The sequence below is a fragment of the Delphinapterus leucas genome, chromosome 7 (assembly GCF_059928025.1).
Source record: "Delphinapterus leucas isolate spDelLeu-1000000601 "Yukka" chromosome 7, BTC_Dleu_Yukka2, whole genome shotgun sequence".
NCBI lineage: Eukaryota > Metazoa > Chordata > Mammalia > Artiodactyla > Monodontidae > Delphinapterus > Delphinapterus leucas.
In genome coordinates this window covers 39,214,354-39,238,709 of record NC_143135.1, presented here as the reverse complement: position 1 = coordinate 39,238,709, position 24,356 = coordinate 39,214,354, and the positions used below count along the sequence as shown (strand labels likewise).

Genomic DNA, 24,356 nt, shown 5'->3' with positions numbered 1-24,356 from the left:
CATGCTCCACAACAAGAGAAGCCACCGCAATGAGAAGCCCATGCACCACAACAAAGAGTAGCCCCCCATCACCACAACCAGAGAAAGTCCATGAGCAGCAATGAAGACCTAAAACAGCCAAAAATAAATAAATAAATTCATAAAAATAAAATTTCCAGATTTTTAGAGCCCATTGCAGTGTCTCCACATTAAGATTATAGACACTGGTACTGCTCTATAAGTTTACAATTTGAAAGCTCAGTTCAGGAATGCAGAGTCCCCAAAATGAGAACAGAAGTGTATTCCAGTTGATAAGACAGCATAACATGAAGACCTTAGAGCAGGAAAAAAACTTGGAGGGTATAGATCAGTATAGCAGCTATTCCAGAAAGAGCCATTAGGAGAAAGGCAAGAGCTGAGCCTGATAATGCAAGGGTCCCATTTTACAGGGCTGGGGCTTTGCAGATTGTGTTAAGGATTTTGTTTTAATTAAGGTGTAACAGGAAGCCAAGAAAAGGTCTTTCTTAGATCTCAGAGAATGGTAAGTAGAGTTTTCCCTCTATATATAATGAATATGGCATTTAAGTATAAGTATAAAGAAAAGCATGGGAATGATAAACACCAAATTCAAGAGAATGCTTACCTTGAATTTGAAGAATCCTTCAAATTTGAAGAATGCTTCACAGGAGGCTTTGACTGTATTAGTAATGTTTCATTTCTTATAACTATATAGGTATTTTAACCTATTCTTCATACATTTTTGTATGACTAAAATTTTCAAATAAAATTTTTTTTAAAGAATTAATGATTGCTAAGAATCACTGGCTCATTTCCTTCTATTTTTCTTTCCCAGGCTCATATTAAATCTTCTTAATTTTGAGAAAGACAAGCGCACAGAATTTAGGGATCTCCCCTCTTATATGCTTTGTTTCATGGGCCTTTATTTTCTAGACTTTTAGCATCAGATGTTAAAGCCTCTTTAATTAGCTTACTCTTTGTTTTAGCATACACTATAATCCTTGTAGCTTTCCAACAACCATAGAGTTAATATGAGGATTAAATGAGATAAAGCATTTAACATAGCATTTAGCACACAAGAGCTCAATAAATTTTAACTACTGTCTTTATTATTTCACTTACTATAGTTTATATTCCCAGTCCTAAATATGAGTCAGAACATTAGAACTTAAAAAAAGCTGAGTGTATATGGCCAAATGGTGCTCTGGTATGCACACATGCTCACATATAACATATACTTCCAATATTTATAGTTTTTTTAAAAACACACTCTTTTTGTGCTCATGTAAGCATTAAATAACAAAATGTTAATTTGAGGCCTTTTTATTGACACTAAAGAAATACCTTTAAAGAAAAGATTAAAATTCTGCATTTCATGGTGCACGATTTTAATAAGTTTACTAACTTCTAAGTACAATGCTACATTGGAATGATTTATTATTGCATAAAGCTGCAATAATATTCAGTATGGTCCATACTATGTGTAAAAGGCTCATTTTTGTAACATCAAGTAATTTATGGAAAAATTCAATCTTATAGAATTGAATATTGACATCAAATTTCTTCTACAACAGGAGGAGCAGTCTTTGATGGAAGAACATTATTAAAATCGTATCTTTTCACTTAATTTTCTTTGTACAAATAGCACAGATCCTCTCATTTCTCTTTCCTTCCAATTCACAAATACAATAAAAGCTGTCTTTAGAAAGGTCCTTAAATTAAACATCAGGACGAAATGAGTACTAGGACCCAGAAAATAAGAGAACTTATGACAATTTTTGTCACCTAGGAGTCTGAAAAATATCTCACTGAATCTTTATGCAAATATTATATTTTAAATTATATTTTCATTTTCATATCTAAGAATCCAGAACTTGCTCTTGTGAAAAAACAACAACATGTCACTCAGTATTCTTCAGTTAGAGGTTTGGACTTAGATTGCTATAGAAATCGTTCCTCCATGCCCACTTCCTGGTTCTTAATCACAAATCTAATCACGTATTTTTATAAATATTCAAAATTAAATATATTTATCTACTTACGTAAATACTTTTCAGTTAACTTTTACTGATAGTCTAAGTGGGGATCTCATTAACAAACACATTTGGAACTTTTTAGATTTGTTCCGGCAGCTTGTAAATTCATATTAGATTTAGCTGTTTAAATATATCAGCATTCTAGGCATTTTAAAAAACTGATATAAAAGATTAATCCCAAGTTTTGTTTTACTTACCAAGCTCTGCCATTCCACCTCACTGCCTGAACAATATTATCAGCTCTTCGGATACTCATTCTTGCTAAGTAAAAGCATATTTCTTCTCTAGCTGGATTAATAATCAACTTTCTAGATAGTTCATTTGTAATTCTCTTCTGGTTAACCCTTAGCATTACACAGCAGTCTGCCCAACTCATGCTAATCAATTTATGACGTGGGAAGGAAAAGGAGAAATTCAATTATGCAGATAACAAATGGAAAGCAAAAATGAGAGACAGTTTAGATTAGGCACAAAAGAACAATCAGCCTTACTTTTTTTTTACACTAAAACGTACAAATCTTTATGTTGGATATTACAAAAGCACTCAATATACAATATACATAAGGAGAAAAACATAATAGGCTTACAACACACCAGCCGAGTTCATATCAGCCCATGTTTTCTGCCTTCTGACATGCAAATAAATAGAAATCGGCTCTGAGAAAAACAGATACATTTTTCTCTTAGTAGAAAGGTCTGACTTTCAATCTCTAAATGCCTCGTTTCTCAAGATTTGTGATTATTTGGTCCCTTATCCTACTATAGGTGCCACCTCAGGCTTTATGGAGATTTTCTCCACATGTGATCAGTAGAAACTTGCATCCGAAAAATGTGGAGCTCTTGTTAAAAATACAGACACCTGGGCCCCACTTCAGAAATCCAAAGCACCCCAGGTGACTCTTATGTACATTAAAAATTTGAGAGCCACTGCTCTAGGACTGTTTCTGATCTCGTCCTAAAGAGGCTCCAACACAATCCCCTGGGACTCAGAATGACATTAATTACTCTTGCTACTAGTTTGACCCTGACTTTTTGTTTTGATTCCAATACTAGGATTCTACTTGTTTTCCTATACCTGAGTGCACTAGTCCATCTAAGACCATGACCCTTCTGTGAATTTGATAACCTTTCACTTGCAGACTACTCAGAAACTGGAATCTGTCCTTTAACTCCACTTGACGTCTATGGCCATACTGTGGCCTAGCTTCCTAAATACCACTTGCTCCCAGACTTTTCTTGCTTTGTCTTGCTTTTATCTCCTGTTTTATACCTCTCTTCTATATACATGAACTACACTTGTTAGTGTGCATTGTCCAATCTTTTACCTAATGTACTGTCTACTACATTAACTTTCACCCAAGGCTGTTTGCATCCCAGTGGACCACTATCAGACTGCCTGATACCTATTACAATCAACAGAACTTGCTTAGTCTTATCTAGAGGTGTGAAATGAACAACTAGCTAAAAGGTGAAAAGACAGACATGGCAGCCTGTGGTTTCACAAATTGTTACAAAAGCCCATGTAAATAGTCAGAATAAGGGAAAAGACAATGACTATGGAAAAAGAGGAAAGTCCTTGAGAATTGGAATAGTAAAGCAGGCAAAATAAAGCGAAAAAATGTGTAATTCTAATCATTTGTTTTTATTTTCATGAAATCTATTGAGAAACGTCAACAAAACGATGATTATTTAACCTGGAGAGAAGGTAAAATGATTAAAAGAAAAATAGTACTGGACTAGTAGAACTCAAAAGACTTGGATTCTAGTGGCTCTTTACCACTTCCTAGATTTATGATCTAGATTAAGTCTCTGAAGTTTTCTGTGCCTTGGTCCCTCCCTAAATGGGTGTAACAAACATGCCCTGTGCATCTAAGATTATTTTGATAATTAAACAAGATCATATTTATTAAAGAGCTTTAAAACTATAAAGATCATACAAATTTAAGGGATTATTGTAGCTATATAAATTGCTATTAATAAAGATTATAATTAACACTTACCCACAAAGGACATAAAATGGTGATCTTTTTTGTTTTATATTATTTTTAAAGGAAAGTATAAATCAAATACAGTGAAAGAAGTAAACAGGAGTTTGTTAAACGTCTTTCCTAAGAAAATTTCAAGAATAGGACCAATATCAGTTAGGAGCAGAATAAGGTAAAATCATCCAAAAATGTAAGTAATCAGGTTAACCTGAGTTTGCCCAGGTCAGACCTAAACCTTAAGAGTCTTACCAAAAGGACTTCTAGATGAGGAAAAAGATCATTTGGCATGACACTGGTGACATTCCTCGTCCAGAACCATCTCCCTAAAGCTAGAGTTCAGAGTGACTTCAAGTGGCAAGAGCTTGGAGCATTTGTTTCAAGACATTTAGTCTGTATCCAACATGGCCTATCCAAGATTCAGCCAAATGCTATGATTTAATTTAACTGAATAATGTGTACAAATGAAAATTGAGAAAACAGAAGTCCTTGGCCAGTGCACAAATAGGTTGATGAGAGTTGCCCATCTGAAAAAAGAAAGAGATTGATTCTTGACTTTAAAAAATAGACACTTCCATCTTTTAAAGTTTCAATAAATGCATTCAACAAATATTGTTGCACATCTACTATATTCTAGGCACTGTGCAAGACACTGGGGAATATAACTGACCAAAACAGTCAAAAATTCTCCACTATCTAGAGCTTATATTATAGGAAATAAAAGGAGAAAATGGCAAATAAATTTAACAGACATGCAAATTATATAGTATGTTAAAAGTTGATAAAGGCTATGGAAACAAATAGACCTGCATTAGGGAGATGAGGAATGTTTGGAAGGTAACAATTTTAAAATAGGGTGGTCAAAGTAGACCTCAACTGAGAATATGACATCTAAGCTAAGACTTGAAAGAGGTGATGGGGTTTGGTGGGGCTCTATGATCATAAAGGACTTTTATCATCAATTTTTAAATTTTACCACTTTAATAATAAGTGGAAGATATCCTTATAAATTAACCTTCACATTATAATAGTGAAAAGTTGGAAATTGATAACTTAATGGTAAAACAAATTGTGGTACAACCATATGATGGTATATGATAGAGTCATTAAAATCATATTTTTGAAGACATGGGAAAATCCAATAAAATTATTTCTTAAATACAAAAATGTATCTACAGTATGATGCAATTTTGCCTTTTTAAAAAATTTACCCAACAACTGTTTTTCAAGTGCCACGTACTGTTCTGGGCACTGAAGAGAGGGTAGTAAACAAGCTAGACATGTTCTTTCTTCTCATACACACATAGATAAAAGACTGAAATGAAATATACCAAAATGTTACTAGGGGTACATTTTAAAATTATGAAATAATAAGGTGAAATAACAGATCCTTTTATCCTCTTTTATTTTATCCTCTATAGTCCAAATTTTCTAAATATGTTCTAAACTGTTCCAAAAATAACATATGTCATATTCTTTGATCTAAATATTATGGTTCATATTTTCCTCAGGATATCTGTTTGGATAAAGCACAAATTTACACTCTTATAATATCTGTCAAATATATACTGCATTTTTCAATCATACACTGATTTTACGTCTCACACAGCTAATGAAGTTGAATAACATCAAGTCCCTTTCTACAGTTGCAAAAACTAAGAAACAGAACGGTTAACTAATTTGTCACACTGGAAAGAAAAAGTGTTCCAATTCTAAATTGTAATAGCATGTATGAAAGTATTTCACACAGTGCCTGGATTGACAAAGTCTGCTGATTCTGAGTGCTATGCTAGTACTTTAGGTTACAACTCTCCCCAGTCATGCCGGGGATTGTGTGTGTGGGGGGGGGGGGCGGGTATTGTCAGGAAAAAGTTTCATTTATTTAAAATGGAACTTTAATAGTTATAAAATAAAATCTGATCTGAATCTTAACCCCAACACCAGACGTTAGGTTGATTCCATCTCCCCTCAGCCACTAAAAAGACCAGTAAAGAAGTTCAACATGTCCCTATAATGTTTCTTCATTCTTCCTTTGGTTCAAGTTTTTATATTTAAATAGTATAGCAAACGGCATCTATTTGTCTACCTCAACTAGTTGAGTTACCTTGGGCAAGTCATTTCAACATTCTGGCCTTATTTTTCAAACACGAGAATTGGACTAGATGATCTCAAAAGTCCTTAAGCTCTAGAATTTCGTGATATTATTATTTCAAGTCTGTGAAGTACCAACAATAAATTAAATGAACACAGCTTCTCAGAAAAAGAAAGGCTACAGCAATAAGGATAGTTGGCTAGTAAAAGTAAGAAAACAAAGACCTGGGATTAAAAGAGAATTTGAAAATCTCCCTAACCCCTGGACCAAGTCCAGCTTCAATTACACAAGGGTTGTTTGGGGACAATAGAGAGGGAGAAATATGAAGGTTCCTTTGATCATCAAAAGATGATCTTTCTGCTTAAAAAATTAGTATTCCTATACTCTCTCTGATTCTAAACACACACACACACACTCACACAGGAGCTTGCACACAAGCACACACACAACCACAACCAAATGTTTTAATATTAATATGGAAGAAAAATAGAAGTCACTTATTTTGCTGAAATAAAGGTATTTCAAATCCAGAGAGAGTGATTTGGTTTTGAGGGTTTTTAAGAAACAGCACCATATTCAATCCTTTTCTACCACCTTCTCTGTAATACAAAACCTCCAATAGCTCTTAAAATTGTGGCATTTTCTTATGTACAGAGAGAAAAATTTGTGTTGCTACTGCAGCAACATCTAAACAGTTTCCTGTAAACTTTCTGTGATGGAAGTCATAGGATTTATGATAAAACCCTGTAAAGTGGTATAACAAATTTCTTTCATATTTATCATTCATTTTACTCAGTGTGCATTTTGAAGGAAAACCTTTTAAGAACACCAATAATGTGAGAAAGCTACAACAACTAAATTTATTGTTAAGTATCGCATCACTGGTCCTCCTGGGAGTTCAGGAAGAAAGCTTAAATCACATTTCCTAACACATTGGAGAGCTTCCCAGAGATGTGATGGCCCACAGAGGCAAACCATCCAAAGCACACTGGAATCTCAGAGATAGTGACAAAGAAATATCACTTCGTTTAATAAAAGCGAATTGAAGTTACCCCTCTTTCTTTAACAAAGTACAAACTCTCTCTTACCCCATTTTTCTCCTTTCCTTCCTCTGCTCTTTCCTGTTTCACCTGACTAAACCGTAGGTATTTGTTCCATCACCTGACTTAGGGGCTGGCTAGAAATATCAGAAAAAAAACAATCTACCATTGTTACATGAGACAACAACCTTTCATGTCCTTGAAGCTCACCATGACCTTTCATCTTTCCTATCCTCAATGGTCTCTCCTAACAACTAAAACTACACTCAGTTGGGCTGAATTCCAGATTGTCATAAAAAGAACTCTGTCCTTTCAAAACAAAACCAATTTTTACACCAAGGTGGGGGAGAAACACAAGTCCATTGTTCCCTCACAGATGGAAGTTGGAGTTACTAAGGCAACTGCTCTAATCCTCCTTTTTACCACCTTTTTCACATCACTGGCCTATCAAGTATGCTACCTTTTAACTCATAAGCTCAAAAGCTGGTAGTCTAACTGGCTGCCCTAATTAGCTACGATTTTCACACTACAGACAACATGATGAGCTAATCGAAATTTGCAAAATAATGACGTACCTCCAGCAAATATTCCTCCTCCTGAGGCCCAGTCTTAGAATAACAATAATGAGACCATTATTAGAGAAGGGCATTAAAATGCTGCACTGCTGCTAAACAGAGAACTTAATTGTTCTGGTCTTGTCCATTGAATCAACAACCTATTGTTGTGGACTTGAAAAATAAAGGACTGGAGAATGGGTGCCATGATGATTGGTCTGTGCGGCCATACCGGCACTCTGTAGAATTGTTTTCTTTTGAAACTCTTGATGGACTAGTAGTTTTGTTTAAAAGTAACATAAAAGGCGATTGTCTGGATAAAAAGTCCTATTTATTGAAATCCTTAGAAGCAGTTGCATGGATTTGTTCCTGACCCCTGAGATAAAAACACAGTGACCATAATAACACCATTTGTAGAGAGCCCTGTTACCACTGCCTACAGTAACATAAGATAAGAGACGGTCTTTTCTAGCTACTGTAGGAAGGAAGGAAGTACTTCTGAGCAGAAAGCAAGAATGATAAAAGGTCAAATACTGGGTAAAGCTCATTAATCTCTGAAAGAAAGACTTTAAAAAATAATGCTAATTTAAGAATTCTGCACAATTGCTACAGATTCAAGCACATGTACGAAGGCTCACAGCTCCTTTTTTTTTTTTTCCTCACTTTTGGGCTTCCTTCCTTTGGTAAAAAGAGGAATAAAATAAAATGATTATTAAATAACCGTCACAAGATGTCTCAGGATAACATGGGGAAGAAGAAACCCGAAGTTTTCCGGATGATTATTCTTATGGTCATCCCAGCCTATAGCAAGAATAATAAAATACTGAAGTTAAAGGTTAACTAGTGTAAAATTTTTAGCAGTAGAAAAGCACTGTTTACACACTGTAAAAATGTCTTCTATATGGAGCCATGGTACATGTTTTCTGTAAAGTCAGGATTTTAGTGTTGAATTGTGGTGGGAGGGAGTATACTTTTTTGTTTGTAGGTATTTGGGGTGGGGTCTGTTTGTTTTTTATCAAGTGAAATCTGCATTATATAAAAATGTATTAAATTGTAAATAAGACCTCTTGCTTCATTCAATCTGTTCTTTGCTTCATTTATCTTCATCTTGTTAGGCTAAATTAATTAACAATCTCACTGTTGCACACTTTCTCTTTTCATTACATCAAATAATGGCCCATATACGGAGAAAGCCCTCACCATGGGAATTCTGCAACTCTACTGCTAAGAAGAGTTTCTGTGTATCAGTGCAGCAATATTAACTAGATACATTCATTTTATAAGCATTTATTAAGCTTACTTTTCATTGTTAACAACCAATTAAGCGCCCAAATTCCTAACATATTAACAATAGAAAACCATAAAAAAAAAACCCTAGATTAGAAGTTGTAAGATACAATAAAAAGAGGGAAAAAAATCATATTGTATATCCACTATCAGGTTTCACCATCAATTCACCCAAAATAAGAAGAAACACATGCAAATTGGGCAGGTATGTTTTCACAGATACAACACAACATTGCATAAAAGGTTTTAAAGACACACCCCAAGCTGTTCTGCTCCTTGCTTTGGAATGTCTAAAGTGTGATAAATTGGATGATTAGAATTTCATTGGTAAATCCCATTATTTTAAATCTATAAGAGTGAAATGTGTTAAACTCTTTTGTAAGTTTTCTTTCAACCTGAAACACTGTGGCATCTGGAGCTATGCAAATGGACAAAACAGTAAAGCCCTTTTTAATCTTTCCCTGATCAACCAGTGCTGCTTTCTCCAATCACAGCTTTGTGCGTGATATCTTTCTGCTAGCATTTCTTATTTAATTAAAACAGACACTGACAGAAGGACATGGATTAGTACTGTAATGATGCATTTACTTAGATTAATCGGAGGCTCCTTTTAGAGTAATGGCTTAAACAAAGAACAAAAGGAAATTGTTATGAAACAGCCTTTTATCCCAGGCAAAGGTCGCATTATGAGGTTTTTAATTTTGTCAGCTTCTGTTATACTCTGCCTTGCTAGTGGAACATGAGAAGTGCTTTTACCCCCAATAAAGCCAGTTATTATAAAAACAGCCATTAAAGCTTCAAATTAAAATGTTTGATTTTAAAACAGGTTACTTAGCTTTCAGAGCCCTCTAATTAGCATGTTGTACATTGTTGTGCAGAAAAGAAGACTAAAATGCTAATGACCTACCGCCAGGTGACCACACTGCTGTGCAAAATAATAAGGACCTTTCCAAGTAATATGATGAATTAACCAAGTACAGATCCCCCATGCAGCCACACCCCTTCTCTGAATACAGGTCCAGATGAATGCAGGGCCATAACTGTTAAGATGTGTTCAGTAATGCCCTGCCTCAGTCTAGGAGCCTCTGATTCTCAGCCAGCTACTTTTTATATATTCATTAAAAAGCAGACTTCTTTCTACCACAAAAGAAAGTGAATGAAATAGCAATACTATATAGAGAGTCCGAAAATAGAAAAGACAATAGTCATTTGATTTCAAAGCACAAAGAATTAAAGTACCATGCCCCTAACAAAACTACCTCTTTGCTCTTTTCATCCAATCTTTCTCTCACTCTAATATGTTGCACTTGCAGAGTATAAATGGAGTTAAGATTTTAAAGCTCAGTCTTCAATCACAACATTTATTTTTATAATATGTTGTCTTTAACTGGCTCAAAGAAAATCCAGTTTCCCTTTTCCTAACCTCATTCTTCCCCTCTATTTTACTGACTCCACCCAGCACCACTGTTCCCTACTCAAAATTTGTTCTTGACAATGGATATATCGGCATTTGTGTTTCTTATCATATGAATTTAACTCAATTACTTTCACTACTTCCATTTTCTGCCTTGCCTTCCTTGATGGACTGAATGATTCTGTGCCCTGTAAGGCTAACATACATTTGTTGAATATATAGACTAGGTGGGGAGTTATCTCCAGAGTTCCTAAAATCAACCCACAAAGAAAACATCTTCCACTTTGAATCAAATCTCACTCAAGTATCACTGAGTGGTTGGATCTAGGAATTTCCTGAAATCAATGTGAAAGGTATATTGTTTTTGGAACAACAAGAAATCACTCAGGATCATCTGTGACATCTGCCCATTTGAGTCTTTTTAAAAAGAGGTTACAGGGACTTCCCTGGTGGTGCAGTGGTTGAGAGTCCGCCTGCCGATGCAGGGGACACGGGTTCGTGCCCCGGTCTGGGAAGATCCCACATGCCACAGAGCGGCTGGGCCCGTGAGCCATGGCCGCTGAGCCTGTGTGTCCAGAGGCTGTGCTCCGCAATGGGAGAGGCCACAACGGTGAGAGGCCCGCGTACAGCAAAAAAAAAAAAAAAAAAAAAAAAAAAAAATAGGTTACCTGAGGTTGTTTCAATTATCTATGGCCACAAGAATGCTGCAGGTTCAAGCACCCCAAAGCTCAGTGGCTTAAAACAATAAGCATTTAATTAGTTCATACGTTTGCAGGTCAGCTTGGTGCTTCTTCTGGCTTTAACTGAGGCCACCAACGTGTCTTATGGTTGGCTGGCTTTTGGCTGATCTAGGATGGCCTTGGATAGGACAGCTAGAGTAATTCGACTCTGCACCATATATCTCATCCTCTGGCATACTAGCCCAGGCTTGTTCTTCTCATGGTGACAGAAAAGGACAAGAGTGTGAACAGAAATGCACAAGTGCTTTTACAAGCCTCTACTTGTGTCACATTTGCTAACATCCCATTGGCCAAAGCAAGTTAAATGATGGATCCCAGAGGCAAGAGGTGAGACAGAATGCACTATCCAGAGTGGGAAGGGCACTCTAGAGTTTCATGGCAAAGGTCATAGATATAAGGAAGGATGAAGAAGAAATGGGGCCTTTAAGGCAATCAGTATTAGCAAAGAAGTCGAGGTCATTTTGATGATTCCCAAAGTAGTAGGAGTTTCTGTTTTGTTCCATTTTAACTAATTTAGTTTAGATGGCTACTCAAAATTGATCTCATTTTTATTTCAATAAGTGACAAAAACTTTTTAAAGCAAAACAATTGACAAACAACCCCACCCCACTTATTTCCATTGATTTACAATTTAAAAACTACAACTATAAAGCTAATTCTAAAACATGACCTTGGGATGTCCCTGGTGGTCCAGTGGTAGACAATCTGCCTTACAATGAAGAGGACACGGGTTTGATCCCACATGCTGCAGGGCAATTAAGCCTGCATGCTGCAACTACTGAGCTCACACGCCTCAATGAGAGAGCCTGCGTGCCACAAACTACAGAGCCCACACGCTCTGGAACCCACGTGCCACAACTAGAGAAGAGGCAAACCCGCATGTCACAACTAGAGAGAAGCCTGCGCGCTGCAACGAAAAAGTTCCCGCATGCCTCAAAAAAGATTCCACGTGCCGCAACTAAGACACGATGCAGCCAAAAATAAAATACATAAATCTTGGGACTTCCCTGGTGGCACAGTGGTTAAGAATCCAGCTGCCAATGAAAGGGACACGGGATCGATCCCTGATTCAGGAAGATCCCACATGCCGCAGAGCAACTAATCCCATGCGCCACAACTGCTGAGCCTGCACTCTAGAGCCTGCGAACCACAACTACTGAGCCTGTGTGTCACAACTACTGAAGCCCGTGCGCCTAGAGCCCATGCTCTGCGAGCCCGTGCCCCGCAACAAGAGAAGCCACCACAGTGAGAAGCACGTGCACTGCAATGAAGAGTAGCCCCCACTCGCTGCAACTAGAGAAAGCCTGCGTGCAGCAACGAAGACCCAATGCAGCCAAAAATAAATAAATAAAACGAATTTATAAAAAAATAATAATAAATCTTTAAAAAAATAAAAATAATAATACATGACTTTTACAAGTTCACCATTTATTTTTGTTTACTAACTTGCTGTGACTCAGTTATTCCTTGATAAAAAGTTTCAAAACTACAAAACTTTGTATCTCAGAAGCCTCACTTCCATCCAGAGAAGCAGCTAAGTCTGAATCTAATGGATGCTGTATCCAGAATTTTCTTCATCACTGTATGTCAGAAAGTATAGACAGTTCCATTTCACAGAATACCAGCATACAGTATATCACAGTCCTTCACCACAGAAGACATAGCCACAATAGCAGTGTTTTTTAAAAACTTGTTTTTCCTTAAGCCGGGCCCTTAGCACTCATATCCCTATTGTTTTTCTAATATCTCTGACTGTGAAAAAGGAAAGCAAAGAAAATCTTTGCTGTCACAGGGCTATATGACAGAGCATGTCCTAGAATAAGATGATTAAGAAGCTAATTTTAAACTCTACAAATTCTCTGTTTCTGACCATATGAAGCAAAAGATCAATGAGGAAAAGTATTCATGGTGGCTGCACAGATTTCCCAGAGTTAATCTGTCAGGGGCCCTACACATAGCTCTAGGGAGATACCTAGAGCCAGTCACCAGTCTTTCCACTCAGAAACTCTCATCCATTAGGAGTAGGAGTGATTACCGGACAGAATTCCTAACCCCTGTGGCAAGGGAAATACTATCCTATATAGTACCACTCAACAATTATCCCTGTGAGCAATTAAAATAACCAGTGAAGTGGGTCTCCAAAAGGAGCCTTCAGCCATTCCTTCATTTGAGCCAGCACTGACAATGAGTGCTGCCAAAGCTGGCACAAACACCCCAAAGAACAAGAAAGAAAGGCCAGCAAAGCTCAATCTTGCATCTAAAGATATTAAAAAGGAAACTAAATGACATGGAGAAAACTAGCCTAAGAATTACCCAATTAATGAAGAACAGAAAAAAAATAGCATAATAAAATGCTTTTTAAGTCCCTTTTACTTTTCCACATTCCTTTATAGCTTATTTCAGTAATAATTTTGTTTAAGAGTGATGCCCTAAATTATGGTTTGCCTTTATAAACAAGGATGATACCTGGCAAGAATGCAGTTTGCACTGGTTCTGTAATGTTTTGACCAACCAAATCTTCTCACCTGGTCTTCAGCAAGTATCAATCATTAGAGCAGTGATCCAAGGCCATGGAACAGAGCAAAGCTAATAAGCCCATATAAGAATCAAGACAAGCACTGTGCTCTCATTAACACTGGGTTCTAAATAAACAATAGGCCCAAGTTCAGAGAGCTGTACTAATCCTTCTCAATAGAAGTAGCTTCAGTTTAACTCAAAAGTTCCTTTTAAAGTCTCTTTGCTTTGACAGAAAGACAAAAAGAAAGAGAAACAAAAGCACCTGGATATCAGAAAAGGAAAGGGCCTTAGAGAACAAGGATGAAAAAGCAAAGCTCGAACTCCTTAAGAGCACGATCTTTGAATATCTAGTACTTGGTACACAGTAGGTGCTCAAAAGCTCTGTGTTTAATTAAATTGTGATACATTTAGAAGAATAGTTACGGACAGAAGAAAGTAAGCACCTCTGTTGTAAGAAATTGCATCGGTAGTCATACCAGATATTCATGAAGCCCAAACTTAAGAGTTTCTAACATTTGGTTGAACTATTTTTATAGGATAAAATGAGATGAAACGTAGCTCAAATTATGTGTGGAGCCACACCTAACTTCTCAGACTTTTTTATAGAGATAAAAATCTTACTAAAATTAATGCCAAGGAGAAACCTGGAGGAAGAATAATGTCATTAATGGCTTAATGCAACCAATGGGTAATTGTGGAGCCTGAAAGAGAAGCTCTATCACTTTGCCTTTTAAAGGGCATTAGGGACATAAACAGCTAAAAACCCTCCCCGCCAAAAAACAGCTATCTTAGGCTGATGTTTCAAAATATTTTAAGGATAAAAATATTTTTCCTCCTAGTTAGAATTTAAACTTAAATGCCTCTAGGGGAGGCAACACCATGATTTCATTTCACATGAAGATGTATATGACGTCCAACTCATTTTATAAAGCCAGAATATCCCTGGTTCCCAAACAAAATAAAGATATTATAAAAAGGGGAAAATTAAAGACATCTTGTTTGTGAACACAAATGAAAGACTCCATTAAATATTAATCTATACTGTAAATGAAAATCCATCAAGAATAAGTAGGGGTTTTTTTTGTTTTTGTGGTTCGCGGACCTCTCACTGTTGTGGCCTCTCCGGACGCGCAGGCTCCGGACGCGCAAGCTCAGCGACCATGGCTCACGGGCCCAGCCACTCCGCGGCATGTGGGATCCTCTCAGACCGGGGCACGAACCCGTGTCCCCTGCATCGGCAGGCGTACTCTCAACCACTGCACCACCAGAGAAGCCCAAGAATAAGTAGGTTTTAATCCTCATAATGCTAGATGGTTCAGAAAATCTGCCAATAACACCACATATTCACAGATTAAAGAAGAAAAATTCTACAAACATCTCAGTAGATGCCAGAGATGCAGCAGAAACCTACAGAAAACTTCATAGTTATTGGTGAGATGTTATGATGCATTCCCACAAAAGACAGAAAGGATGCCTTCCCTCAGTAAGAGCTTCAGGCTAACTTTGAATGCAGTATCTCAAGACCAGGAGGAAGACTAATGGCAGTTCTTACACAAAGAAGGTAAGACACACCAGGGCTTCCCTAAGTGTCTGTATGGGTCGTGGTAAGCTCTCTGTGGTGGGAAATCGTTTATTATATAACATTAAATGAAAAACAAAGAACACAGAATGACATCTATGCTCTGATTACAGTTATGTTAAATTATTTTCTTAATATGGATGAGGACTGAAAATAAGCAGATACAAATAAAAACAGATGACAAATTGTAATTGTGTATGAGACCTTACCTTTTATCCTTGTTGTTTTAACATAAACGTGATTTTTAAATTTAACCAAATAATAATAATGAAGGTGTACGTGACCACTACAGTATACTATCCTGTGAGCAGGTTTGGGTAGGGGAAATAAATAGACAATGAGTGACTGAAAAGAAAGAGAGATCACCATATAGAAAGTTTATAATAAGAAAAAAGGAATGGCTATTAGAAACAGGATCTTCCTGGAAATTTTATCCATTTTAAATTTTATTTGGTATGGGTTGCAAGCTTGGAGGTCATTAGAGGAAAGGGGAAATCCTACATAATGACAGATAATAAAACTTCAAAATCCACTACCTCTGAGAAATCCACTCATATAACTAAGTGCACATGCCATTCCAAATATGCTACTGTCAGCAAAAACTCTTAAAGGTTAAAGCTTCTACAACTTTGACTTGATCTTAAAATGGTTCTAATGAAGGCCTTACTCTCATGAACTAGTTAGCATCCTAACTTCTGAACATGATAATTTCCTAATGAGAAAATCAATACCCAAGGGACTTAGATCTGAGGCTTTTAAATCTGAGGGACACATCTGTAATCTATAAGAATTAGGGAGAAAACAGTGCCAAATTAAGACCTTGGCACTTAAGTTTTGTCAGGTAGAAAGACCAAATTTGATTGCGAATATGCATCCTTGAGTGGCAGGGGGGAAAAAAGACCAAGAATCTTATTTTAATGGGTTTTTTTTTTCCTAAGGAATAAAATCATACTATAAAATGGTCCAGCATGTTTCTAAGAGAGATGATCAAATATCAAACTACTCTTTACATACATATTTCAAACAATGTGAAAGACAGGTAAAGTGGAGACCTCCTAAAAGGCTATGTAACAAATATAAATTTAAAACGTTGCCCATTTAAATGTGATTTACCAAAGCCAAATAGAATTCGCATAACTATATTTGGAGGATAAATTTTCTTCCAAATTCAGATTATTTTTTTCTAAGAAAACAGCAACATTTGTACAATATCCATTTCTGTTTTGTGATTTCCAAACAAGTGAGAAGATCTCTAATTTGGAGTAAATCCATTAAAGTTGATCTTAAATAGAATTATATATTAAGGAATAGGGTTAACATATGAAAATGTAACAAGCAGAGGATATTTCTTCAGAGCATAGGTAAAGTACTCGCTCCAACTCCTGCCCAAGTTCTGCATCTAACTGCAATAGACAAGTGAATATTTAAAATATAAACAAATTTCAACTTCCTTTATTTAGGAAAAAGCAAAACTACTTTTTAGCCTATAAAAAATCCATAAATGTATTCTATTTTCAAAACAATATAAACTTAAAGTCTGGAACTTATCTAGCTATACCATTTCATTTGCACTTTATTCTTTGACAATACTAAAATTATTTCAGTACAAACTATTCGTGTTTAAACGACTTTCATCATATCACCCATGCTCGTTCACACTCATGGAAGTTAAAGTGAAATAAATAAATTGCACATATTGGATGAGACTATGGATATCAAAATATTTCTCCAAATCACATATATCTGTCTAACATATGAGTTGTGTGTCAGTTGTGCAATTCTGGTTTTATTTGTTAGAACACTTTTAGTTGTAAGTGATAAAAACCAACTCGAACTAGCGACACCAAAATAATTTATTGGCTCTACCTGAGAGTCCTGGCTTCTGACACAGCTGGATTCAGTGCTATGATGATGTAATTAGGAGTTGGTCTCCATTTTTCAGGCAGGTTCTCCCCCTTCAAGGGCAAAGATGACTATCAGAAACCCCAAGTTAGCAATCACAGTAAAATGACTCTGGTTGCTTCCCAGTAATTCCAGAAAAGACCCCAGATTAAGTCTCACTGGCGTGGCTTGGCTAACATGCTTATTTCTGAACAAATCGCTGTGGTCAGGCATATGGAATGCCCGCTCCCTATGACTTGGGAAGGTAATGGCAGCTTTACCCCAACCATATTTACCAAAAGTGAAATAAAGTTGTTCCCTAAAAGAAAATAAGAGTGATTTTATCAGGAAAAAAAAATGCTGGACAGGGAATGCAGTAAACAGTCTATCTATAATTCATGAGTTTCTTTTTCTAATAATTATTACAGGGAGGTAACTTCAGGGAAAAAAATTTAAAACTGCAAACTCTTCATTGTAATAGTAGTTGCACAGCCAAGATTTCTTTGAATTGTTTCTAGCAGTCCCAAAAAAGGAACAAAAACTATGATTCTAGCCATTCTTAAGACAAGTGAGAAAAAAAATTTTTCTTTTGATAACTTTAGTTCCATTCCCTCACTTCAGAGCCACCTATCCCAAAGTACTCTTCCTATCCTTTTTTCTATCCTTAGCTATTGTTAAGTTTAAATTCTTAGAACACTTGCAAAGATTTATAGAGGCCTATCTTCAGCTACTGTCTCTAAAAATTTCTATTCATGGGTCCCCAAGCACTACAAACACTGCTTTGGAGCCCAGGTATAAACATGTTTCTTTATGAGGTCAAGTAAACAAACACCTTTATTTTAAACATAGGTCCCATATAACTTAACTCATTTATTGTAATTTTTATTTGAAAAGATGTCTACATTTTAAAATGCAAATGCTACAAAAGAACAGCATATTAAACTATTATTGTCCATTTGTATCTTGGGTTGAATTTTATCATCGAATGCTTTCATGAAAGAAGGATTTTATATGAGAAAACGGAAGGAAAGCATAAATGCACAGAAAGCCTGGAGAGAATGGAAGGGCAAAGAGTGGCTGAAGCATCAAAGGCAATATTCATTGAAGTCAAATTCATTCACACATTCATTTTATGCATATGTTTAGATCACAGATTATGAGCAAACTACTGTACTGGCGATGATACAAAGAAACATGACATAGTCCCCACTCCAAAGTGGGACAGAAGAAACATGGGCAGCAATGGTGAGGGTGACGCGTCAGTTCTTTCCCTACCCCATCACATGCTCCAGGGTTTGCTCAGGGTCTGACAATAAATAACTAACTTCACATTTTTTAATGTTTTATTCAGCTCATTTGCAAAGTCAAGAAACTACTTCTTCCCTAACTCTCAGGATAACATGGAAGCAGTAAAAGGAATCAACACATATAAGAGAAGCTAAATGTAAGAAGAGCAATGCATATTAAGTAATTTATGAAAAGGATTGAGAGTGTGGAGATTTTGAGAATTTTTAATTAACTCAATAATTACATACTGAGTGCTTATTGAATAGTAGGTACTATATGGTCATGTAAGTTATTTAAGATGGATTTGACTTCATATCCTTACCCTAAAAACCCACTTTTTTTTTCTTACCTCTTTATTGGAGTATAATTGCTTTACAACCACTTTTGATCAGAAGCTAAGGACTGTCCACAGAAACTACTAAAATGACAAATTGTGAAAAGTACAAAAAGAGAAATGCAAAATACTATGGGAGTTCAAATGAAGTGAGATCAGAGAAGACTACAGGAATGGGGCCTTAAAAGATGGAAAGAAATCCTACAGGTAAGTATGTTTGTTAGAAATATTTCACATAGAGGGAATGGTATGAAATATAATATTCATACAAAAAATATATATGAAATATAAATTTCATACAGAAAAATACAAACTGCTTCTATACCGATCAGTCCAAAAGTATCCAGATAATTTTAGATGAAGATATCCTATTCATACAAGCTATCTTTTAATAACCTACCTTTTTAATACATTGTATTATTAAAATTAAAAGATCTTGAGAGTTATAAATAATGCATGCTAGAATACTTTGGCAGTCATCATGTTCACAATGTAAAGAGAATGAGACTCTTCATGTACTATCTGTGTCAGGCATTATATGCCAAAGATACCCAAGATACATGCTCAATTTCTTATTATTTACTTTTTAGCAAATGAGCAATAAAATATGAAGTGAGCCTCCCACACCTAATAGGAAGTACATTTTAATATTTGAGAGGCCAGACTTGTAAATTACCTTCCTAATTGGGCAAGTAAAATCTTTATCTCTCCACCATAAAAAACAATTGGGCCTTTGTTATCTTGTGGCCAGCAAATAAAATACATACCATTTGCACAAATGCACCATTAACTACACAGGCAGAATAAATGATTGATCATGAGGGATACCAGCAAACCTCAAGATTATCTGGCAATATAAATGGCATGGCATTGGGCAAAATAATAGTAAAGAGAACCTAGGAAAAAATAATGTCTCCTGACAATATAAATTCCTGAGTTAAAAGAGTAAAGGCTTGAGGAATACAAATGGGATTTTGGGATAGTCCCTTGATTTTAAATATAAAGTTTAGCACATGTGACTTCCCAAGGGATTTTCCCCAATATGTAGCTATTTAAAGAATACATACTCACTCCACTTGCCTACCTCTTCCTGCAGTGAACATGATCACAAACTTCCTCCATTAAGTTGTTAGCACAATAGTTAGTTAAAGCAGAACTAGAGACACTCTGTCATGTGTAATGTGGTCAGCTTGAAAAATCCACCTTCACATTTAGAACCAAGTGCAGACTAGAATTCATAAGCAGGCTTTAATAGAAAGAAAATGTATGTCCAGAAAAAGAGACTCTTACCAAGCTTCCTGTAGACTGACATGCCAACTTTTCCCACCGGTCAGCCTTATGTTTCTAGCATTATTCCTTAGCAAAGGAAGTATAAAACTACAGGTAGGTAGAGAATTTTCCAAGATATCTTCTAATCTCTCTGGTACTATAAAAATTATTTATTCAGCATCCTAGGCAGTTTTCCAAGCATGACATTTTAGAGGATCTCATTGCCTTCCAAAATATCAAATTTGGAAACCTGAATGCTACCTGACAATTCTTGGAAACAACTGATGGCTAATTTGTCCAGCTAGAAAAGTAAAAATATGTCCAAAATTTTTCAAATTATGGACCCCTCATTTCTACATGTTTCCAGTTAAACCCAGAATTTGAGCTTCAAGTCCACAACACCAAATCATTCCCAACTGCATCTTTCAAGCACTTTATACCCTTCTTCTCTTGTCAAAATTTCTACATTCTCACTGATCTTCTCAATTACTCATTCAATAAATATTTATTGTATGCTTATTATCTATCTGCCAAGCACTGCAAGTGACAAGGAACCAGAGGTTTTTTTTTTCTTTGGGGGCTATGGAATTCGTGACAGAACAGTAGGGTCCCAGAGAGCCACTAACCAAGTACTCTAAATCTGAGCTAGTAAGTGGATGGGCAGGGTGGGAGACACAGAGACAAAGATGTTATAGAAACAATGCCTTCTGCCTCTCACTCTGAACCATAGAATGAAGCGTCAGAACCACTTATGTAAATTTGATGACCCATATGGTGTTCTTGATACTGGACCAAATCACCTACTCTAAATAAAGCAAGACTTGCTGGGAAAGCTGAAGCATTGTTCTCCTTGAAGAGAGGAAGTGAGCTGCTTTTGATGAGAAGGAGCTAAGTAATAAGACACAGAACTGAAAAATCCAAATGTGCTTTTAAAAAAATCTACATATTGGCTCTTTGAGGCTAACAATGACTAATTGATGAGAAAGCTAATGGCAAAATATTTACTTTGGGTTCCATCCAGGATGTATGCATTGCTTCCTAGCACATCCACACTCCTGGCCCATCCCATCACCAGTGGCATATTGTGTTCCCTATCTGAAAGACCCAGACACAGGGCTAGAATGTGACTAATTCAGCAAATATCCACAACTACTATGGAGGTAGTAAGTAGGAAAGAGGTCAGAAAGATCCTTGGCAGGCATTTACAATCGCCAGCCAGTTCAGGCTTCTGCCTAACAGATGATGCCACAGTTTGGGGGATTTAAAAGGATTCTCTTCTCCAAGAGGACTAAAGTCTACACTAAAAATAGAGAGAGGTGGAATAGGATAAGAACCAGAAGACCAGAAATACAGTAGAAGGAAGAAGGATGAGGAAAATATTTTACTACAAATTTTCAGCAACTTAATTTGGAGGAAAAAAAAAAGATTCTGTTTTAGAAAACACTTCTAATTCTCATATCTGAATATATTTCTTATTTTTAAAAATTTAAATGCCCCAACCACTTTTATAAGATAGACATAAGTATACCCACAAAGCATAATCCCCTAAGCTTATGCAGATACTAGTACAAAGAAATTGCCAAAAATTTGAATGTGTTTTCAATTTTTTAATTCAAAGTGACCTCTACTTTTAATTCTCTTGGTTTATATAATTTTTAAGTGCTTTTCCCATTATAAATTATTTCTCTTACTTTATTCTGCAATAAGCACTCACTCACTGGGTAAAACATTTTGAAATGTTCTCTAAACAAACTGAAATTCCTGATGCCACAGCTTTAAAACGTATGATGAAATTATGAAAAAAAAATGTGCATTTCCTGGAATATTCATCCAGTTGGTCCTTGCACATCCTTCTATGCTTGTAAATGCTGAGAATCTTTCATTTGTATGTTACAGTCACAGATATCTAAAAATGTATTTTGCCCTCCCCTTACACCATCATATCCTAGTAAAGCTATTAAAACTGATGCCCAAAAGATAGGGATCATGCCAATGAGAACAAAAGAGATTTGATTTCAAATACTCCTGAAGTAGAAAGTATTTCTCTACCTCCTTCAAATCAAAATCCACAAAATAAATAATTCTAAACAAGTGATGTGGTAGTTATCATTAATTTATTTTCCTCTGCTTTCTAACACAATAAGAAGCAAAAATAGCTTAGGATCCAAATGCACCGTAAGAGGAGACTGGAGAATTTAAGATCAAGAATTATGATCTTGAGAACCTGGAACTGCTACTCAGGCAATGGTAGCACCACAGGGTAACTGTAAACTTAAACCAAACACTAACGAATGTTTCCACCATCAAGGCAGAATATAACAATTAGTGTTAAGAAAAGTGCATCAAAAGTCTTGCCTGAAGCTGACTTGAATCTGGCAGGCTTCCTCACATATTCCTAATAGCATTCAGTGGGCCACATATCCTTGGCTCTCTCTCATCTATTACTTTAGGATAAAAAAACAAACACTGGTAGACAAAAAGCGTGTATTGCAGGTTAGGGAAGAAGGAGACCTGGATGCCAGGCTTCAAAGAGTTAAGTCCAGGCACCTTCAACTAATATGGAAAGTTAAACAGAAATATTTTACAAGCTGGCACCCGCTCACATAATGAGATGCATTGTCAGTCCTCACTAAGTGAAATATTTGTGTTGCCATGCAGCTAAACAAATGCCTTTTTTCACTTTCACTTAAGACAGCCTCCCACTTCTATTTCTCTAAACAGTAGAGGCAGGCCTAGCTGGGTAACATGTGTAGTCTGGACAGCATGTTTCCTGCCACCCCACAAAAGGAGTATTTATATTAACATTCCAGATTCATGGGGAATTATAGAAACTTCACACATTAAAGCCAATGTAAAATTTCTGCTACTTTAATATCTCCACTTTTCATTCAATGCAACTTGGCACAGAGTGAAATAATACAGTAGCATTAAAATCACTAAACATTCAAGAGTGTGGCAACATTTTTTTCACGTCATTTGCACATTACTATTCATAATGCTATGGCAATCTCCTATATAAAATAGGATGAATTCAAAAGTATGATTATCAAATTTATGGTGTGTGCTCACCACACCACACATTATGGTTTTGCAGCTTATTTGCCCTGAAGTAACAAAGATTTGCATAGAGTTTAAATGAGTATCGTCTATACAAACTATAGTTAAAATATTATTACAGTTATATGCTTTTCTATATAAACCAGTAAAAAAAGTCATATTTCGTTCTTCTTTAGGGCAGTATTTTATTACAATTAAATGAAAAGCTTAGCTCTGCTATTTCTCTGAAAACAAAGTCAAGACCAAAAGAGACAAGGTTCAAGAATTAGACCTGAAAACCATAGTGAGAAATTTTTAAAATAAAAAATTGTAAAGCCTAATTAAAGCCTAAAGCCTAACTCAAAGCCTAACTAAATATCTTGCTTTATCTCTAGAATAAGAGTACTGTTTCTCTGAAAAGAAAATTTTAAAAAACCTTCCCAAGTAACTAACATCTACACAATAATGATGAAAAAAGCAATAGTTGAATTTTTCTTGTTATTAAACTGCTACTTGGGGCAATCTGATATTTTAAACCTCATTTCCAGACCCTCTCCCAGACTTACTATCAGTACCATAGTAATAGCTGATCTCTAGCTGCCTAATTCAACATCGGGCTCCCCCAAATCTTGTAAGTGGTTTTCACATAGTTCAAAGGCAGAGAGTATCCCAAAGAGATATTCTCTTTTGGTTTGAGAAGCATTTTTACATTAGAGAAAAAAAGTGACAGAATGGATCTCTAAATTTTTTCTGAGATTTCTCAAGGTGAATCAAACTCAAGAGTAATTCTCCAATTGTTTTTAAACATGATTTGGGAAATAACATATTCTATCTTGAATAATTGACAGTTGTCACAAAGGTAATTGTTCTCTTCTTACTCTGATGTTTTTAGGCTCTTGCTCTAGTGAAAAGTTAAACCATGCTCAAACAACAACAACAACAAAAAAAGATAAAAGAATTTTGGAAGGAAGGAAGGGAGGGAGGGAGGAAAAAAGAAGAAATTAATTCTTTTACCCCATGGTGAATATAAATTGAGGAAAAGGTAAAAAAAATGACTAAGACTGATATGCTACAATTATTAAAATTTTTAAAGGAAGGCTTTTTTTTATTTTAGTCTAATTCAGGATTGCATTTGCTTTCCATGAGTATTTGAGAAAAACTTTGTAAACCCTTCCACTTGAAACAGCAGCAGCAAACTACATTTTCCAAAGGGAAGTCTAAAATAAATGAAAATGTGTATTCCTTTCCATTCTCATAAAATTTCAACACTGAAGTTGACATCTAAAGATGAATTGTTTCTGTGGCAAAGGG

At 35.8% G+C, this 24,356-nt stretch overlaps 1 protein-coding gene across 21 annotated transcripts in view; it reads right to left on the bottom strand.

The window, feature by feature from the left end:
- SOX6 (SRY-box transcription factor 6) overlaps positions 1-24,356 on the bottom strand; it is a 620,530-nt gene that overhangs the window by 441,260 nt on the left and 154,914 nt on the right. The window contains exon 1 of one of the 21 annotated variants that reach the window (XM_089915117.1): positions 2,624-24,356. This exon is cut by the window's right edge and continues 27,502 nt beyond it. The exons of the other annotated variants lie outside the window; for them this stretch is intronic. Within the exon in view, the coding sequence (XP_089771243.1) occupies positions 2,624-2,709 (86 nt within the window). The 5' untranslated portion in view covers positions 2,710-24,356. The remainder of the gene's footprint in view (positions 1-2,623) is intronic. 21 annotated transcript variants of the gene reach the window in all.